The sequence below is a fragment of the Sinohyriopsis cumingii genome, chromosome 6 (assembly GCF_028554795.1).
Source record: "Sinohyriopsis cumingii isolate HCF-2022 chromosome 6, ASM2855479v2, whole genome shotgun sequence".
Classification (NCBI taxonomy): Eukaryota; Metazoa; Mollusca; class Bivalvia; order Unionida; family Unionidae; genus Sinohyriopsis; species Sinohyriopsis cumingii.
In genome coordinates, this window is record NC_142966.1 from 13,601,328 (window position 1) to 13,623,158 (window position 21,831).

At 43.2% G+C, this 21,831-nt stretch overlaps 1 protein-coding gene across 1 annotated transcript in view; it reads right to left on the minus strand.

The window, feature by feature from the left end:
* Positions 1–21,831, minus strand: part of LOC149796385 (uncharacterized) — an 83,864-nt gene that overhangs the window by 38,970 nt on the left and 23,063 nt on the right. Inside the window, exon 2 of the mRNA XM_089961063.1 lies at positions 12,958–13,120. Coding sequence (XP_089817189.1) covers positions 12,958–13,120 — 163 coding nt within the window. The remainder of the gene's footprint in view (positions 1–12,957; positions 13,121–21,831) is intronic.

Sequence of the window (21,831 nt, forward strand, 5' to 3'; positions counted from 1 at the left end):
GTCTGTGTGAAAGGGCATGATGGTCACTTCTTTTTATAGTCGATGACTTGCGAAGCGTCGATCCAAGAATCAAAACTGGGTGGATATCCTTTCCAACGTACTTTGACTTCTTTGACACGTCGTTTGCCCACTTTACGGGTTCTGCGTTCGAGAATGCTTTCGATGTCGTACACGTCGTCTTCTTTTTTGGTGACACGTTGTAACTCGGGCAAATAAAACGTTCCTTTGAGCACTTCTCCGTTCATGTCTTCCTATTTATAGAGGTAGGGTGACGGCCATGCACTCGTCCAGTGACACGAAACAATTCGGTGGTCCAGTTAGGTAAGTAACCTTTGTCGAAAGTGCGTTTGGTTTTGCCAATGCGCACCCAATCTCCTACGGTCAACTCTCCACTTTTCTTGGGGACAGCCCTCGTCGGGGACGTACCAAACAGGCGCTCAAACACCAACACTTCGTTGTCGGGAGTCACTTTTTGCGGGGCACGTCCGATGCTTCGATGGTAAGATTGATTGTACGCTTGCACCAGGTGCGGTAAGATGTCGATGTACTTCAGAGCGTGGTGATGCGTAAAATATTTCCACATGCGTTCATTCAAAGTGCGTTGAAAACGTTCCACGATGCTGGCTTTGGTTTCGGGATTCTCGGTGGTAAAAAAAATGAATGTCACGTTTCTTTAATTCTTTTTGGAAAGCTTGGTTCAGAAATTCGGTACCTTTGTCCGTTTGCCATCGAAGAGGGTGACGACCACTTTGTTTCAACACTCGTTGCAGAGCTCGCACTAACTCGCTGCTCGATTTGGAAGTCAAGGGCACGACCCAGGCAAATTTGGAAAAGACGTCGATGACACAAAACAAATATTTGTAGCCACGATTGTAGCTGGCCAAATGAGAGACATCGGCTAAATCGGCTTGCCATTGATGATCGATGCCTTCCACTCGGGTGCGACTTCTGGTAAACTTGCGTCGAATGGGTTTGTGTAAAGTGTAGGTAGCTTGTTCTTGTAACCATCGTTGCACTTGAGGTAAAAGGCGACTTTTCAATCGAGTTTTGGCAGCACGATACAATTTTTGAACTCCTGCGTAACCTGCAAGATGAGAGGGATCGTAATAAATGCTGGCTAAGACTTTTTCCATTTTTTTGTGTTTGTGTGTTAATAAGACACCCACTCTTGGAGGATGCTACTCTTTTTCTCTTGGGGTACTTTCTTGGATTGCAATGCTTTGCGTGTGCGACCGGCAATAGGTGTTGAAGAGGAGGATGTCTGAGCGGGGGATATCGGTTCTTGTTTCACTTCTGTCTTCACTTCTGTCTTCACTTTCTTTTTCTCTTGTGATGAAGAAGGGGTGGCCATCATCTTTTTAATCCATCCAATTCTGGAGGTAGGTGGTGTTGTTAACTTGCGTACTTTTTCTGGTGGAGTTTGAAACCCTTCTTCTTCTTCTCCTTTTTCTGTATTGGTCACTGGTAGTGGTGGTACTGGTAATGGTACTGGTGATGGTGCTGGACTTTTCATCAAGGTCTTAAAATCTTTCAGAGTGGGTAGAGCTGTTTCGTCTAAAGCTTTCTGGTGATAGAGTTGTAGTCGTTGCAAGAGTTGACCGTACTTTTGCGATTTTTCTGTTTCGGACAAATCTTGGCGATCCATCAAGGACTGCAATTCGTGTTGTAACTGGGACATCTCGCTCAAATTGGGATTGGGAGGTAAATGCGGGGTGCGTTGTTCTTGCCACCGATGGTATTCCATCCATTGTTTGTAAGGCACTAAAGCTAGTTTTCGTCCTTCCATTGGGTTGTCAGCGGGACTTTCGAGGGCCTTTTTATCTTGCTCCCACCAGTCCTCCCAACATGGTTCCCAAGACTACTTTCAGCAAGGGACCTAACAAGAGGGGTAAAATGCCTCCACGTTGGACCAACATCTTCTTCTTTTGACGAATCGGAATTTTCTTTTGAACCATTTGGCGAAGAACGTGACGATGTTTGCCTAAGCATTGTTTCTGGTGTTTGGACAAAGGGATCGTGCCTTTCAAACAACATTCGAACACGGTATCGATGACCTCTTTGGAGGCCGATTGAATGAGTTTTTTTCGTAGGGGTGGAGAAGCTTTGGACAGGACAGATAACATGTCCCCATGTTTGACTAAACGAGGAGGCAGTCCTTTCTTTTTTACTTTTTCTTCCCTTGGGGTTTTCTGGAGGGTGACATCTTTGAGTCTTTAGGAGCACCAAAAACACTGATACCCGACTTGGTCACAGGCCTTTTTTATACTGGAACGCGTCGCCACTGATTGTCTTTACGTCGTATTAGTTTGAGGACAGGCATGACACGTTGTGCAGGGGTACGTAACGGACTAAATCGAGCCAGTTCTTGCTTGGACAAATCCAGTAAGCTTTGTAACATGCCCGATCTTTCTTGGACTTTGATTTTGGGAGAAGGTACTTTGTCAGCAGCAGACACTGCCACTAAATTGGAGGGTTCTGCCACAGGGGAAGTTCTTTTTGGGGTCATCAACGGAGAAGTTCTTGGTGTGATCAACGTCTCCAAGTACTCTTCAGTTCTTGGTGTCATCAACGGAGAAGTGGATGAACGTGAGGCTGCCGGAGACGCAGTCACTGCCGTGGCAGGTCGTGGTTTGCGAGTGTAAGGTTGCGTCCTGGCCGAAGTACCTCTCTTGCGACTAGTTTTTTTCTGTGGGCTTTTCTTTTTCTGGGGACTTTTTCTCTGTTTCTTTTTCTGGGGTCTTCTTTTCTTTTTCCGGGGTGGTGTCTGGTCAGAGGAGGGTCCTGCCACTGGAGAAGTTCTTCTTGGGGACCTGGTCTTTTTCTTCTTGGAGCTTCGTTGGACTTTTTTCTTGGATATAACTTTGGGGGCATTAGGATCCCATCTTAAGAGAGAGCGAATGATGACCCCTCCTAGAGTACCGCTCCATCCAGGTTTCAAAATGATTTGTTCTTTGGTTTGAGTGTCGATGCGGGGATCGGCCAGTTGGACCAAAGCGACTTTGTTTCGATCGAAAAAGCGTTTGGTTTCATGAGGAATCTGAATGATTCCTTGGAGTATTTGACGTGCCGTCACCGTGAACCATCGTAAGACTTCTTTGAGACTAGCTTCTAAGACACGAGCTCGTATTTGTGGATTTTTTTCTCGACTGATGCCATACAAGGCACGAATCAATTTGACGGGAAGATGCGACTGAAGTGACGTCATGTTGACCTTGTGTGAGACAGACGAAAAAGGGTCTGAGGTTTTTATAGATTTTTTTATGGGGAGTGAAATGAAGTCGAGGACGGAGACGTGTACAGGACAGGCCCTCCGTCTTGGCACCAGTGGTGAAACAAGTGGGTACGAAATCGCAAATCCTCGGGGGTCGTAGGTTTCAAATCGACGAGTAAATAGGCGTGTGGAGTTTGAGTGGAATCGTCGTACGCCTGAGCTAGCCAAGGCGTTTCTAACTGTTTGGCTAAGACTTGCACTTGCTATTTATCTCGAGGGCTTTTAAACAAGACCACGTAATGCGCATTGAGACTGATGGTGCGATGGGCTTTACTTTGTTGAAACAAATTTTGGGTGATGTAAACGACACTGGCATTACGGTGATGCCCTTTGCGCGTGAACCACAGTTTAATTTCTTCTTAGTCTTCTCCTAACATGTCGTCAAAAATGACCAAATGGGTTTGACGGGAGTCAGAGACGATGCCGTCCTCTTCTTTAGGAATGCCTTCCACAAACACGATGGAATCGCCTTGACTTTCTCGCAAGAGGCTGTACGCCGATTGCCACTCTTTGTAACACCACACGATCCGCTGAGGTGGCCGATCGATCAAATGATGTTTATGTTCGATCAAACGTTTGACTAATTCGGTTTTGCCTGAACCGCTAGGTCCGGCAATGAGCATGTTAAAGGGATGACGAAGATACAAAGCCTCCCAACTGGTACGATCTAAGTGTTCGTCGATGACTTTGACAGTGGAGGAAGAGGGAACAGAGACAGCAGAGGTAGCCATAGTGTCAGGAATGTCACTTGTGACACGAAAACAAACAAGACAAGAGTTTATATACTTTTTCAGAACACGTTTATTGAATGTTTTTTCAAACATGAATACGAAAGACAAAAATACATAAAAGCCAAAGGCTTAAGTACAAGGATAAAAGGCACATGATAACCATTAACGTGTAATAAACACAAGTGTCTGTACAACAACATGTTTTGGGTAATGTTCTAACCAGTTCTATAGTAGGTGCTAAGGTTACACAAGTGTCCTCCCGAAAGGGTCTTTCAGGCCTGTCCACGACAGTCCTGTCCTGGGTGACGGGTTCTTCTGGCATCGTCACTAACACGGGTTGAAAAGTAACTTTTTTCCTTGAACAACTCTCGTGCATACTGGGCCACTTCTTGGGTCCAAGCCTCAAAACCCCATTCTTTCCAGGCACGGACATCTGTCCAATGGGGGTGTAAGTCACAAGCTACACACACATCGTCATACATGTCTTGGGTAGCTAAAAGTTGACGAATCTTTTTTCCCGTAGAGGTCGAGAAGTATCCAGATGAAACCGCAAGGCTTTGAGCAAAAGGAGTTTTTCGTGACCATTTAAGGCCATTGAGGTGGTAAGTACTGATCGTAAAGAGTCCACAAAGAATCGGCTGGTAAACGAAATCCCAGAAAACAAGTCACTAAGACACACACCACTTGGCGACCCAAATTGAATGGATACAGTTCTTGTAATAATCGATGGTAATGATCCACGGTTTGAATATGGTCATTGAGTTCCTTCCACGGAATCTGTTCAATAATATGTGACATAATCAGTGGCATGGCAACTTGATTTTATAGTCTCTTTGTTTCGGAAGCAATAAAGGTAATTTCTAACTAGACATGTTCGTTCTCCAGTAGGGAATTTAAATGTTACATACTGTAACTGAAACGTCAGAGTTTGTCTAGATGTTTCGTCTTTCTCTAAGCAGATTCCATGTAACAAATGTTGGTAATCCTTCAACTCGTCTTCCTCAATACGTTGCAGTAAGTGAATCTCGAAGTAACCAAAATTACGAACGTCTAGTTCATCATCATTCACAAACTGAAAGTGTTCAACAAGGTCTGACCACTGAAAAAATTTCTGACGAATCAGTCCTCTTATACCATTCAGGTACCAGTGGTTAAAGATCTGGTGACGTAACGGATGCAATTGTTCTTTGGTTTGACTTGTATTTTGACCAGTTCTCGGTAAATCCTTTCTCTCAACTCCTCAGGCAAAATACAAGTGAAACGCAAACGCAAAGTTATTCAACCGTTTTTAAATTATGCTCTGTTCCAAAGTATAAGAAGACTGATTATGAGTGGATATTACATCAGGAACAAAGGTAAACGAGGCTATTGGCCACCACCCAAGGATTCCAAAAACAGTGTATATACTTATGGATACTTTACAAGACAACATTTTGGGCTTGCCTGAGGAGTTCTCGGTAAATGTGTTCTCTCAACTCCACAGGTAAAGCACGAATGTTCTCTAGCAAAGTATCCATGAATAGGTCATACTAAATCCTCTTTGGTCTGACAGAAGAAATGTACTCTTTGCACAAACATGGTTTTATTTCAGTGTCGAATTTAAATCGTTTAGTCACTAATCTACACATTACAATTCGTTCAGAAGTTTCCTCTTTCACTAAGTTGACATTTTGTTCAAGATGTTGGTAATTCGTTAACTCTTCCTCTGGAATTCGATGCAGTACGTTTACAATGATGTAGTACATAGAATCGTCCATACCAAACCAATCCTTTTTAAAACTAGGGGATCGTTGATCAATGTCTGTCCAATGGAACACTTTCAATTGAATCAATCCTTGTATAGCCTTCAGGTACCAGTGGTTCAAACACAGGTGACGTAACGGATGCAATTGTTCTTTACGTTTCACTTGTATTTTGACCAGCTCTCGGTAAATGCATTCTCTCAACTCCACAGGCAAAGCACGAATGTTCTCTTGTAAAGTATCCATGAACAGATTATGGTAAGTTACTTCAATGTCTCGGTCCCACTAAAGGTAAGTAATGACAATTCGGTGACCATCGAGCATGTTCTACGTAGGCCGAATCTTGCGGTTCCCAGTAATGAAGTGACACACCGCAACTGAAGCACTTGACTTTATCTCCTTCGCCCAAGTAGAAAAATCCGGCTCTGGCTAATTCTTCGGGAGTCGGTCCTCCCAGATACTTAGGCCATTTTCCTTTGAACGATTGAAGACGATTTTCAAAGTCGCAGTATTCCGACAAACGCACAGGAAACGAATATTCGTCTTTCACAGGTTCGTTTCGATGAGGGTTGAGTGACATGGCCAGGAGTTTGCTCAGGGCTGGATGACATCCGTAAGGGGGTAGACGTGAAGGTGAACATTCCCCTTTAAAACGAAGTCCAGTAAAATGTCCAAGAGGACGAGCGGCATCACTTTCGCATCCCTCAGGTTTGACACGCACAGCATCACTTTCCATGATAGGGGTCGTAAGAACAAAGTTCCCATGATGCTTTACGGCATCGCTCAGGTCACAACGTACAGCATCGTACCCATCGCAAGGCTCACAATCGCATTCCACTTCAGAAGCCTCACACTTGAATTGTGCCTTTCTAAACAACTTGTTTTGTGTTTCTCTGAAAGTATTCATCTTGTTCACTCGGTCTTGGTAGTCACAATGAACTATCGATCTTGACCATAGCCCCTTTTTATACTAGTCGCAATGCAGTCTCCAGCTTGTACATCTTTCCTTTTTTATGTTTTTTATGTCTTGTTTTGGAAGGTACCGTCTCTAAGGTACCGTCAACATTGTACCGTAGTGTGATGGGTGGAAAGGCCATAGAAAGGTAAGGGCAGTGCGGAGACCATCGAGTATGTTCCAGAATAGCTGAATCTTTATAGATACATAGATCCATTCGTAACTTCAGTCCGCAAGCGAAACACTGTACCTCGTATCCCAATCCTGACTCAGGTCCCAAGTAGACAAATCCTGTTCTAGCTAAAACATGTGAAGAAGGTAATTCTTCCCTATCCGTAGGCGATTTCTGAAACGTGTCCAATCGACGGGCACAATCACAATAGTCAGGTAAGAAGACTGGAAAATGGTAGGGTTTGAACTTGGAGTTCTCATCGGGTTTCTCACTCGATTCTTGCTGTAGCGAAGTCATCTTTCTGGTGGGTGACTATCCTCTTACAACCAATGTTTTATACCAACGTGTCCATACGGTAAGGTGAAATGATTGGGAAGTCGCACTCGCTTCTGGTACACGATTTGATAGACTTTTTCCAAGGGCCGACTGACGATGTGGTGAGTGGGTAAACGTACAATCTTGTTCGGTTGATAGGTGGTCACTATAAAGTTTCCATCCTCTCCCGATTGCAAGGCTTCTTTCAATACCCCAAAGTTGACCACTCGACTGGTACGATCATTCAGAGTCAGTCATTTCACTTTGCACTGCGTGTGCACTTCTCCTTGTTTGTCACGGTATTCGTAGCCGTAATTTTTGAAACCGCCACTGACGAAACTTAGAATCTTGTCGTCGGGATGCTCGACTGTCCAGGCTCCTAAACGGTCTCCTTCGATGTCAGGGTGCTGTTGACTCGGGTGATGGATGTAAATGCAACTGTCCGTGTCAAAGTACAGGACGCGTTCCCCTAACAGTTCTAATGCTTCGTACAATTTTAAGCGAGCATGAGCTGTCACGTAAGCCACAATGATGACATTTCCAAAAGGGTCGTCTTGTACAAAGTCCAGATCTTCTTCGTAATTGACCAAGATCAAATCCTCGCGAACGACGTCCACGTGTTTCATGTATTTGGTTTTGTCGTGAATCATCTGGAAGTAGCGGGAAGGTTCTGTCAAATATTCCGTCTTGGGTAAACACGGTCGTTGTGCCATTTTACCCCACAAGCAATTTAACATCACTTTGGCAAACGATCGCCTGCCTTCGTTTTTCTCGATGTGGTCTAGAGAGATGTCCTCTTCTTCATAGTATTTCTCTTTGAATTGTATTTGGTCTTCGGGAGTGTGACACCAGGAAGGATAGCCGCTGGCTTCTTGTTTCAGTTTCAAAAAGGCATCCACGTAGTCAGCGAAAATGCCTTTCTGACTGGGATCACCCTTGTGGTATTGTTGTGTCTTGGGAAAGTGGCAAATTTCGTACACTTCTAACAGTTGGTATCCCATGTCCAAAGCTTTGAACAATTCTACGCTGACCCAGGTTCCCGTCAAGGCACGTTCTTCCTGGGTGTGTTGACAAGGATGGTCTTGGTTGCACGTTTCGGCACAAGTACGGCACAAGGGAAACATCAGTTTGCCTTGACAATGGTGAGGTAAGACGGGATGGTATAGGTTCGTGGGAGGCAAAACTTTGCACTTGATCAAGCCTTCGTATTGTCGAATTTTGACCAGGTCGATGTGTTCCGTCAGCAATTGCGGGTGCCCTACAGGAAAGCGACAATATTTGCACACGTAGGGATACAGCGAACACACGTCCAAGTATTTCATTTCTTCTCCTTTCTCTTCGTCGGCTTGGTACAGCAAACAGGTGGCATTGGTCCTTCCTCCGTACAAACTATCCCTAAGGTTCAGCGGGTCCATGAACTGGTAACTTTCAACGAGGCGTTTAAACTCGGGATCGGTTTTCATACGGTGATCGTACTCGTGTTCCCACATTTCCACCACTTGGTATCCTTGCTGTTCCAACTTTAAGCGCCGCTGACATGTGTCCTGGTACAAGTCTTCCATGGTTCGTTGTAAAAACTGATTTTTAGTGCTACGGTCAGGGTAACAGACGGGACATCCGTGAAATAAGCAACCGTTAAACTCGTACACGATCTTGGGGTTTTCTAAGTCCCAGCCATCGACCGAATACGTTCCGATGGTCTTTTCACCCCCTCCGTTGCGGGCATGCTGAATCCACTTGTCTTCCTTGTCGCACAAGTAATGTAACCAACGTAGGGCTTTGACCGAGTATTGACGTTTGACAAAGTCGGTCGTTTGAGGACTGATGACAGCCACGGTGTTTTCAGGCATGAATCGTTGTCGATACACTAAGGAACACGCTTTGGCAATGGTGCAAGCTTCTTTCAAAGGATCGACCCCTCCGTGTTCCATGAACAGTTCTCGAAATTTTCCACAGCAACGCCACGCAGAAATTAGGAATGTGAATGCCGGTCTCTTGCATGCATTCGAAATCGAAAAAGATGAAATTGCCTTTCTTCTTGTGACCGTCCTCTTTCTCTGGTGGGGGTTGGTATTTTTGCACGTAACATTCGTGTTCCAAGTCCACGATGTGGTGACAAATGTGACATTTTTTCTTTCCTGAACATACGTGTGCCTTGGCAGTATTGGTACATATGCCTTGTCCACACGTAGGGTACAATAACATGAGTTGACAAACACATTTCTGCTGTTAACCTTGCGTCTTCAAATGTTGTTGGTAACAGGTAGGGCTGACAAACGCGCGCAGACAAGTTGTACAAGGCACTGGTTATTCGCTCAGACAGGGTGGAGAGGCCAAACATCCTGGGCATTTCAATCCACAATGCTTGTGTTGCTCTCGATTGTTATAACCATGGTCACATTTCTCACAGTAATAACCGTATCCCAGGAATGCAGTGATACTGGTAATGGTATCGAAATGGTCATCGTGATAATAAACATGAATGTATTTTCCATCCTTAAAATCTTGACCTCGAAACAACAGAGGCCCGTTCATTTCTTGAGGGTGCACTTTCAAGGTGTATCGTGGAGCTAGGGCATCTTGCAATTTTTGCATCTCAGGAATGCCACAGGGTGTGTCTTTGGACAGTCCGGCTTGTTGCAAAAGGAGTTCTGCTTCGTTTCGTTGTTTGGCTCGGTTCGATTTTCGAATGTTCTCCCAGGTTCTTTTCCATTCTACCGTGTCGTTCTTGTTGGCATAGGTTCGTCCCACCACGATGGCACGGGCTAAACACATCTGGTCTTGAGGGTTGTTAATTCGGACGAGACTTGTTTTGGTGTTGCGAAGGTCGTCCACCAATAACATCTTTTTGCGTCCAGTCCCTTGAGGAGGAGAGACGTGGGTCATGTCCAGTGTGGCTTTACCATCGGTGATGTCAAACTGGTCATTAGATTGTTGTACGTGTTGAATCTTGTCCATGACTTTGGAAGCAGTCAATTCTGCAGGGGTGCTAAACTCGATCCAAACAGGGGATTTCAAACCGTCGTGTTGTATGGAAAGTCTCAAGCGATCGTCTTCTTTGGGTTGACATTGTCGCTTGAGTGCAGTGAGCAAAGAATCCCACACCCCAGTGATGAACCCTTCTGCTTTCTCTAACGGTACTTCAGCCTTGAAATCTTTAAACTTCACTGAGTATTTGTAAGCCGTGGTTCTAAATTTTCTAGAGGAGCGCTTTTCCGTCTCTCGAATGGAATAGTACTTTTCAGGGTTGACTAAGGGTGGTGAACTTTGTTTAGAGGGTTCGGATTCTGGTTCACTCATGTCCTCTTCAAAATCACTGGCATGAATTTGTGCCAAGACTTCAGCCCTGGTACGAGGCGATAGATCACGTTTCTGCCTCTTACTTTCTTCTTCTTTCTTCTCGAATGAATAGGATCGTTTCATCTTGAGTGAAAAACATCAAATGACTCAAGTTTAAACACCATGGACTAATTTATAGTCATGGCAGACCAGCGTATATAAAAGGGTGTGTGTCTTGTCCTTTCACTATTCATTTCACTCTCAAACCGAGCACAACGATGGAAGAGACGAGCCAAATCGAACGTTTCATCAGAGCTTTGCGAGGGGTCATTAGAAAATTCTCTTCAGACCAACCGACGAACTACTCTCCTTCCTTTCGAGATAAAAGTCAAGATACTTGCTATATCTGTCAAAAGAAAGGGCATTGGTCTTCAGAGTGTCCAGACCGTCAAAAAAAAGAAAAAAAACAGGGGCTAGAAAAGACAAAAGTCAAGATATCTGTTATTATTGTCAAGAAAAAGGACATTGGTCTCCAGATTGCCCAAAAAAGAAACAAGAGGAGTCAGAAGAAAAGAGGGATTCTTCAGAAGAAGAGAGGGATTCTTCAGAGGAAGAAAGCAGCCAGGTGAAGAAAAAGAAACAGGAGAAGAAAAGAAGAAGGGAAGAAAGTGAGGAGGAAGAAGAGGAAAAGACTGTGACGGTGAAGAAATTAAAAAAACAGAGAGACTAAACAATGAGACAGAAGAAGTGTATGAACTTTTTAAAGTGCTCTGTTGTGAATTGTGAATTGGATTGTAACTATTGATAAAAGAATACATTAATTATATAAGGTAAGTGTCTTTGGGTTTTGATTTTAAAATAAGAACGTACACTCGCGCACTCATACACAGACACGTACTATAGGGGTAAAATGGTTGTTTTTTTTAGTTATTGGCAATTGAAAGTGTATCTCTTTTCGAGAGACGTGGGTGGCCCTGAAAAGGGCCTTTGGTTTTTGGTGTAGGGGTGAGTTTAAGCAATCAACTTTAACTGTCTTAAGCCTTTGCCACGGCCAAGGCCTACTTCTGGACTGCGTACTGTTGATGATGATGATTGGGTTGAAATCACTAAGGGTGGTACGGTAGGCTTAGTCACAGGGTTGAAGGTCGTATTCTCTTCGGTCGTAATAAAGAAGTCTGATACATTTGTTTCAGACTTCTTAACTCCGCTAAAATGTCCAACAGTACCGTGACCGTTTGATTTTCACCCTCTTGTTTCTTTGCTGCTACTTCTTCTTGCTGTTGTTGCTGTTGTTTTTTTCTTACCTCTTCTTCTTGCTGCTGTTGCTGTAGGAGAAAAGCCTGATCCGCTTCCTTTTGTCGTTGTATAAATTTCTCCAATTCTTCTTTCTGTCTCTGTCTAAAATTCTCCACTTGCGGTAATGAAGAAGGTAACGAAGGTTCCGGAACAAATTCTTGCGAGGTAAGAAAATCCACAAAATCCCAATGTACCTCTCCTGAAAGTAAGTCCGGGTTCCCTTGGGCAGTCTACCCTGCTGGTGCACCCCAATGGATCGTTTTCTGAGTTTCCGTCATGTTGAATCACTGTCGCATAGATTGACTGCACACAGGCGCTAGCGAACCTATATAGACCACGTGACGTCACAGACTGCTCTCTTCGGATTGCATGCGGGCTGACTGAATTTTGTAACGCGTGTTCGGATTGGTGAATGAACTCAATCCGTTTCAATCCTGCCTCTACCTATAAATAAGCGCAGTTCACTGCATTGATTCACCTGTTCTCGTCGCTTCAAGATGTGGACCACAGTCGAATCATCCACCCTTGTGTCTACCATGATGTTTAGGACGGACATACTCATGTATGTCCGGTCCAAGTGGACCATTGTCGACAAGTCAGACACCAGTCTGTGGATACGAAGAGTATACGTAGAAAGACAAGGTTGCCTCAAGAGGACACTGATTTATGGCCCTCGAGTAAGACGCAGCTTGAGGACAAGAAGATGCCGCAGATGCCCTTTATGTTAATGGATACATTAACATAAACCCAAAGGCCCTTTTCAGGGCCACCCATATTTCTCGAAAAGAGAATGACTTTTCAATTGCCTACCCCTTTTTTTAAATAATTTTTATTTTAAAAATTTTCAACAAAAAAAAATCCCATATTCAATTCCCCTTGTCCCTAGACAGACCCACACTTTATTCCCCCATGTTCAATTTCCCCTTGTCCCTAGACAGTCCCAAACTCTATTCCCATGTAATGCTAATTCCCCTTGTCCCCAGATTGTCCCACGATTTTTTCCATGTTAAATTTCCATAGTCCCCAGATTGTCCCAGGGGGGTCTGTAATGCTAATTCCCATTGTCCTACTACTGTGGTATTTGACTCATTGTCTCTCACCCTCTCTGTCTCTCTATGTGTCTCTCTCACTGTCTCTCTGTCTCTGTCTATCTCCCTCTCTCTCTCTCTCTCTCTCTCTCTCTCTCTCTGTTTTACTCTTAGATCCAAAATGTCGCAGTGTTTTCCTGACGAATTCCACAGATCCGGTTGATTGTTGCCGAAAGTCTTGTATCGTTTGTAACGTGCCATATGAACTGTTACGTGGAATTCCGTCCGATTCTGGGTTGTCGTCGAAAAGACCTATTCCTTCGTTCAGTATCTGAAATTATTTGTTCTCTTTAACATCTAAGTGATGAATATTTAATACGATGATTACTTTATTAAAATATTAAATAAGATACTTGTTGGCCGACAGGATAATCGGAATCTGATTGAGAAATGAAAGAGTAAAAGACAGAAAGAAAAGAAAAATCGGAAAGAAAACAGAGGTCACAGACAAAGAAGGGGTTCTTAGTTAATCGTCAAAGTCAGGTTACACATTCAATCGCATTTGAACGCATCATAGCTTCAGGAAAACAGTTGTTGCAACAGCTAATGCAATTAAAACAGCGTTTCAACTAGGTACTGTGGATATCTTGCTCAACGACAAAAATGTGAACAGGGCCAAGAATAAAGTGCACTCTTATCCATAACATTAATCGAGACAGACGAAATAAAATGATATGATCTTCGATCCAGCATTCATCTAGAAAGTATTTACATAAATTATAACGGGAATATGAAGTTTAAACTATAACAATAACTACATCGGCCCTAGTCGAGATAAATGTTTTATGTGACGATAACAATAACTACATCGTCCCGAGTCAGGATAGTAGTCCCCACTACACTACTCAGGATAAATGATTTATGTGACGATAACAGTAACTACATCGGCCCTAGTCGAGATAAATATTTTGTGTGACGATAACAATAACTAAATCTGCCCTAGTCGAGATAAATATTTTGTGTGACGACAACAATAACTACATCGGCCCTAGTCGAGATAAATGTTTTATGTGACGATAACAATAACTACATCGGCCCGAGTCGAGATAAATATCGTGTGTGACGATAACAATAACTGCATTGGCCCTAGTCGAGATAACTAGTTTGTGTGACGGTAACAATAACTACATCGGCCCAAGTCAGAATAAATGTTGTATGTGACGATAGCAGTAACTACATCGGATCTAGTGGAGATAGATTTTTGTGTGAAGTAGAACAAGGTTTATCGCAGTACTGTTTTCCAAATGTATATCCATGCTGATAAGGAAAAGGTGAAATAAGCAGGAATCAGTTACTTTCGTAAGGATGCCATTTCTATCGGACACCACTCATACAATACGCAAACATACATGTTCCACTATAAAGTGTATCAATCTTGTCTCCATGTCAAGCGAACCAATAACAACATGTATTCATTGTACACAAAGGTATCCCTCGTGGGCCACCAAGAGCAATGATCGGTCTGTAGTTCCAAATGTGAAGCTAACGGACGTTGTGGTGTGTTTAAACGTCATTGCATAGTTCACCGTATGTTAACACGTTTACCATGTAGTACAGTAAATATACAAAACTTCATACGTTTTATTTTTCTTAGCGGGCGGAAAGAACAAGTTTGATAACGCTTAGGAATATGCTGAGGCCGTCCGGCCTACACACATATGTTCCTCCGCCGTATCGAAATAATCTTTTTCATGACTAAGAATAAAGGACTTGGATCGTTTTGTATTTATTACATATCTCCTTTTATACATTCTTTTACATTTTTGAATGTATACGCTTAAAAAATCAATTAGTCATTTGGCGTTTTAAGAAAGATACTTTACAACCGTCTGGAAACTCCCATTATGAGGTAGGAAACCTCCGCGAGGCTTAGTTATAGACCGTGCAGTTGTGTCATCGGTCTGTCTGCTGAATATCTTGTACGGTGAAATATTCTTTAACTTAGAAATGTTGCATGGGACAAAGAATTTAATTAAACTGTAATCACAGCCAAGTGAATTTTTCCTTATATCTTTAATTGAACAAAGGTCTTGGACCAGTATGTGACCCATTCTCATACATGCGGCTTAAAAAATACACATTCTACTTCCGAGCAAATTTCTAAGTAAATTTCACAGAATAACAGTAAATAAATCCATTGGATTTTATACAGAAAGCTCATTAATTTTCAATACTTTCAATCTCTTTGTTTTGATTATTTATTACAAGAAATTATTGATGCATTCATTACAATAAATAATTGATGTATTTATTACAAGAAATTGTTGATGTATTCATTACAATAAATTATTGATGTATTCATTACAAGAATTTATTGACGTATTCATTACAAGAAATTATTGATGTATTCATTACAAAAATTATTGATGTATTCATTACAAGTATTGATGTATTCATTACAATAAATTTTTAATGTATTCATTACAAGAAATTATTGGTGTATTGAATTTAAAGGTTATAATTTAAGCATATATTTAAATAGTCCATTTAAACCATGCAGACGAGACACATGATAATCATTTAGATATCTTCTTAGTCCATTTCTAACACGCGGACTAGATATATGATAATCATTTTACTCCCGTCAAATTTCATCGAGAAGCGACGAGCTGCTTTGTGGTATTCCATGGTGACACTTTTTTTGACACTTTCCAAAGCTTTCAGAAACACGACATTAAACCTGGACGTAATGCTGCTCACCAAATGTTGACCACTAAAATAATAGCCTGGGGGAATGAACAAGTGATAGGTGGTGTACTTTTGATTTTTTGTGCCAGGGGTTTCTTGTCATATTTGCCATGGGTATCCAAGTACTGTTGCATTTGCTCGTCATAAACTTCCACATCAAATTTATTTTGATTGGAAAGGACATTGAGGACTTGGGTCGGGTGAATGATTTCCACTAAAGCCACTTCCCAATGGGCTTCGTGATCTAATGGGATGGCCTGGGGTAATTTGGCCGTCTAACAGCACAACGTGTTGTTGGGAAACACCTCCATAGAACTGTCACTGGGTAAGGTTAAGTAAAATTGGTTTTGGTGGCTCATAATTCCAGAGTTCTGTGGCTGTCCGAGGGGTTACTGGACGTCAGAGGCGTGTCTCCGCCCAAAATGGGGTTCTGGTTGTTGTTGTTGGAGTGGTGACTGGCACTGGCACTGGACACAAGGTTTCCGTGGTTCCCGTTCGAGGAGAATTTCAGGGAGGGATTGGGAAGCAGGTAACCGATGCAGCTGCTCAATAAAATGGTCCACAATTGTTTGTCTCCTTGTTGCAAACTCAAATTGGCAATGGCTGCCCCGATGACACAATACACCACGAAGATATGACAGAAAAAGACGATTTGCGTTTTAGGCACACGTTCTCCGCACCACACCCACAAAGGTTGTTTTTGTAAATCTTGCAGAGAAGAACTGGGTGAAGGAGTGGTCGACGTAGCTGCGTCTGTGTGAAAGGGCATGATGGTCACTTCTTTTTATAGTCGATGACTTGCGAAGCGTCGATCCAAGAATCAAAACTGGGTGGATATCCTTTCCAACGTACTTTGACTTCTTTGACACGTCGTTTGCCCACTTTACGGGTTCTGCGTTCGAGAATGCTTTCGATGTCGTACACGTCGTCTTCTTTTTTGGTGACACGTTGTAACTCGGGTAAGTAAAACGCTCCTTTGAGCACTTCTCCGTTCATGTCTTCCAATTTATAGACGGCAGGATGACGGCCATGCACTTGTCCGTTGACACGAAACAATTCGGTGGTCCAGTTAGGTAAGTAACCTTTGTCGAAAGTGCGTTTGGTTTTGCAATGCGTACCCAATCTCCTACGGCCAACACTCCACTTTTCTTGGGGACAGCCCTCGTCGGGGACGTACCGAACAGGCGCTCAAACACCAGCACTTCGTTGTCGGGAGTCACTTCTTGCGGGGCACGTCCAATGCTTCCATGGCAAAATTGGTTGTACGCTTGCACCAGGTGCGGTAAGATGTCGATGTACTTCAGAGTGTGGTGATGCGTAAAATATTTCCACATGCGTTCTTTCAAAGTGCGTTGAAAACGTTCCACGATGCTAGTTTTGGTTTCGGGATTCTCGGTGGTAAAAAAAATGAATGCCACGTTTCTTTAATTCTTTTTGGAAAGCTTGGTTCAGAAATTCGGTGCCTTTGTCCGTTTGCCATCGAAGAGGGTGACGACCGCTTTGTTTCAACACCCGTTGCAGAGCTCTCACTAACTCGCTGCTCGATTTGGAAGTCAAGTGCATGACCCAGGCAAATTTGGAAAAGACGTCGATGACACAAAACAAATATTTGTAGCCACGATTGTAGCTGGCCAAATGAGAGACATCGGCTAAATCGGCTTGCCATTGATGATCGGATGCCTTCCACTTGGGTGCGACTTCTGGCAAACTTGCGTCGAATGGGTTTGTGTAAAGTGTAGGTAGCTTGTTCTTGTAACCATCGTTGCACTTGAGGTAAACGGAGACTTTTCAGTCGAGTTTTGGCAGCACGATACAATTTTTGAACTCCTGCGTAACCTGCAGGATGCGAGGGATCGTAGTAAATGCTGGCTAACACTTTTTCCATTTTTTGTGTTTGTGTGTTAATAAGGCACCCACTCTTGGAAGATGCTACTCTTTTTCTCTTGGGGTACTTTCTTGGATTGCAATGCTTTGCGTGTGCGACCGGCAATAGGTGTCGAGGAGGATGTCGGAACAGGGGATATTTTTTCTTGTTTCACTTCTGTCTTCACTTTCTTTTTCTCTTGTGATGAAGAAGGGGTGGTCATCATCTTTTTAATCCATCCAATTCTGAGTCAGCCAAGTCGTTCCTAACTGTTTGGCTAAGACTTGTACTTGCGATTTATCTCGAGGGCTTTTAAACAAGACCACGTAATGCGCATTGAGACTGATGGTGCGATGGGCTTTACTTTGTTGAAACAAATTTTGGGTGATGTAAACGACACTGGCATTACGGTGATGCCCTTTGCGCGTGAACCACAGTTTAATTTCTTCTTCGTCTTCTCCTAACATGTCGTCAAAAATGACCAAATGGGTTTGACGGGAGTCAGAGACGATGCCGTCGTCTTCTTTAGGAATGCCTTCCACAAACACGATGGAATCGCCTTGACTTTCTCGCAAGAGGCTGTACGCCGATTGCCACTCTTTGTAACACCACACGATCCGTTGAGGTGGTCGATCGATCAAATGATGTTTATGTTCGATCAAACGTTTGACGAATTCGGTTTTGCCTGAACCGCTAGGTCCGGCAATGAGCATGTTAAAGGGATGACGAAGATACAAAGCCTCCCAACTGGTACGATCTAAGTGTTCGTCGATGACTTTGACAGTGGAGGAAGAGGGAACAGAGACAGCAGAGGTAGCCATAGTGTCAGGAATGTCACTTGTGACACGAAAACAAACAAGACAAGAGTTTATATACTTTTTGCAGAACACGTTTATTGAATGTTTTAAACATGAATACGAAAGACAAAAATACATAAAAGCCAAAGGCTTAAGTACAAGGATAAAAGGCACATGATAACCATTAACGTGGAATAAACACAAGTGTCTGTACAACATGTTTTGGGTAATGTTCTGACCAGTTCTATAGGGGGTAAGGTCACACAAGAGTCCTCCCGAAAGGATCTTTCCGGCCTGTCCACGACAGTCCTGTCCTGGGTGACGACGGTTTCTTCTGGCACCGTCACTAACACTGGTTGAAAAGTAACTTTTTCCTTGAACAACTCTCGTGCATACTGGGCCACTTCTTGGGTCCAAGCCTCAAAATCCCATTCTTTCCAGGCACGGACAACTGTCCAATGGGGGTGTAAGTCACAAGCTACACACACATCGTCGTACACGTCTTGGGTAGCTAAAAGTTGACGAATCTTTTTTTCCCGTAGAGGTCGAAAAGTATACAGATGAAAACGCAAGGCTTTGAGTAAAAGGAGTCTTTCGTGACCATTTAAGGCCATTGGGGTGGTAAGTAGTGTTCGTAAAGAGTCCACAAAGAATCGGCTGGTAAACGAAATCCCAGAAAACAAGTCACTAAGACACACACCACTTGGCGACCCAAATTGAATGGATACAGTTCTTGTAATAATCGATGGTAATGATCCACGGTTTGAATATGGTCATTGAGTTCCTTCCACGGAATCTATTCAATAACATGTGACATAATCCGTGGCATGGCAGCCTGATTTTATAGTCTCTTTGTTTCGGAAGCAATAAAGGTAATTTCTAACTAGACATCTTCGTTCTCCAGTAGGGAATCTAAATCTTGCATACTGTAACCGAAACGTCAGAGTTTGTCTAGACGTTTCGTCTTCCGCTAAGCAGATTCCACGTAAAATATGTTGGTAATCCTTTAACTCGTCTTCCTCAATACGTTGCAGTAGGTGAATCTCGAAGTAACCAAAATTATGAACGTTAAGTTCATTCACTAACTGAAAGTGTTCAACAAGGTCTGACTACTGAAACAATTTCTGACGAATCAGTCCTCTTATACCATTCAGGTACCAGTGGTTAAAGATCTGGTGACGTAACGGATGCAACTGTTCTTTACGTTTGACTTGTATTTTGACCAGCTCTCGGTAAATGCGTTCTCTCAACTCCACAGGCAAGCCCAAAATGTTCTCTTGTAAAGTATCCATAAGTATATACACTGTTTTTGGAATCCTTGGGTGGTGGCCAATAGCCTCGTTTACTTTTGTGGCTGATGTAATATCCACTCATAATCAGTCTTCTTATACTTTGGAACAGAGCATAATTTAAAAACGGATGAATAACTTTGCGTTTGCGTTTCACTTGTATTTTGATCAGTTCTCGGTAAATGCGTTCTCTCAACTCCACAGGCAAAGCACGAATGTTCTCTAGCAAAGTATCCATGAATGGGTCAGTCCGTACAATTCACAATCTTCTTCTAGAGCAAAAGTAATCCACATAGTAAGTAATTTCTGACCACTGCCATTCAGGGTAACGTCCAAGAATCTCACTGAACTCTTTTGATGTAAACGGTCTAGAGTGATATAATAGGACGAATGCACACTTGACCCAGAGAAATCTAACACACTGGTTGACTTTTTTCACTTTCCTCTTGTGAATTTTCTCGGCACAAAAGTTCTACAGTGACCCATTGAGGTTTCACTCTGGCAAACCCCTGCCAAACTTCCTTGTAAATCTTCTCTTGTAGTTCTTTAGGTAATGATTCAATATCGTTTCTGAAATGAAGTTTAAATACTGGTCTCGGTGATGTCCAACATTTGACTCCTAGCCAAACTGGTTTCTTCTTCGTCAACGACATGGTAAGTTACTTTAATGTCTCGGTCCCACTAAGGGTAAGTAATGACAATTCGGTGACCATCGAGCATGTTCTACGTCGGCCGAAACTTGTGGTTCCCGGTGGTGAAGTGACACACCGCAACTGAAGCACTTGACTTTATCTCCGTCGCCCAAGTAGAAAAATCCGGCTCTGGCTAATTCTTCGGGGGTCGGTCCTCCCAGATACTTAGGCCATTTTCCTTTGAACGATTGAAGACGATTTTCAAAGTCGCAGTATTCCGACAAACGCACAGGAAACGAATATTCGTCTTTCACAGGTTCGTTTCGATGAGGGTTGGGTGACATGGACAGGAGTTTGCTCAGGGCTCGATGACATCCGTAGGGGGGTAGACGTGAAGGTGAACATCCCCCTTTAAAACGAAACCCAGTAAAATGTCCAAGAGGACGAGCGGCATCGCTTTCGCATCCCTCAGGTTTGAGACGTACAGCATCACTTTCCATGATAGGGGTAGTGAGAACAAAGTTCCCATGATGCTTTACGGCATCGCTAAGGTCACAACGTACAGTATCGTACCCATCGCAAGGCTCACCATCGCATTCCACTTCAGAAACCCCACACTTGAATTCTGCCTGTCTAAACTTGTTTTGTGTTTCTCTGAAAGTATTCATCTTGTTCGCTTGGTCTTGGTAGTCACAATGACCTATCGATCTTGCCTAGGAGTTCCTTTTTATATACAGACCAATACCGACGTGTCCATAACGTAAGGTAAAATGATTGGGAAGTCGCACTCGCTTCTGGTACACGATTTGATAGACTTTTTCCAAGGGTGGACTGACGATGTGGTGAGTGGGTAAACGTACAATCTTGTTCGGTTGATAGGTGGTCACTTTAAAGTGTTGATCTTTTCCAGACTGCAAGGCTTCTTTCAGTACCCCAAAGTTGACCACTCGACTGGTACGATAATTCAGAGTCAGTCCTTTCACTTTGCACTGCGTGTGCACTTCTCCTTGTTTGTCCCGGTATTCGTAACCGTAATTTTTAGGACCACCACTGGCGAAACTTAGAATCTTGTCGTCAGGATGCTCGTCTGTCCAGGCTCCTAAACGGTCTCCTTCGATGTCAGGGTGCTGTTGACTCGGGTGATGGATGTAAATGCAACTGTCCGTGTCAAAGTACAGGACGCGTTCCCCTAACAGTTCTAAAGCTTCGTACAATTTTAAGCGAAAATGAGCTGTCACGTAAGCCGCAATGATTACATTTCCAAAAGGGTCGTCTTGTACAAAGTCCAGATCTTCTTCGTAATTGACCAAGATCAAATCCTCGCGAACGACCTCCACGTGTTTCATGTACTTGGTTTTGTCGTGAATCATCTGGAAGTAGCGGGAAGGTTCTGTCAAATATTCCGTCTTGGGTAAACACGGACGTTGTGCCATTTTTCCCCACAAGCAATTTAACATCACTTTGGCAAACGATCGCCTGCCTTCGTTTTTCTCGATGTGGTCTAAAGAGATGCCTTCTTGTTCATAGTATTTCTCTTTGAATTGTATTTGGTCTTCGGGAGTGTGACACCAGGAAGTATAGCCGCTGGCTCCTTGCTTCAGTTTCAAAAAGGCATCCACGTAGTCGGCGAAAATGCCTTTCTGAGTGGGGTCACCCTTGTGATATTGTTGTGTCTTGGGAAAGTGACAAATTTCGTACACTTCTAACAGTTG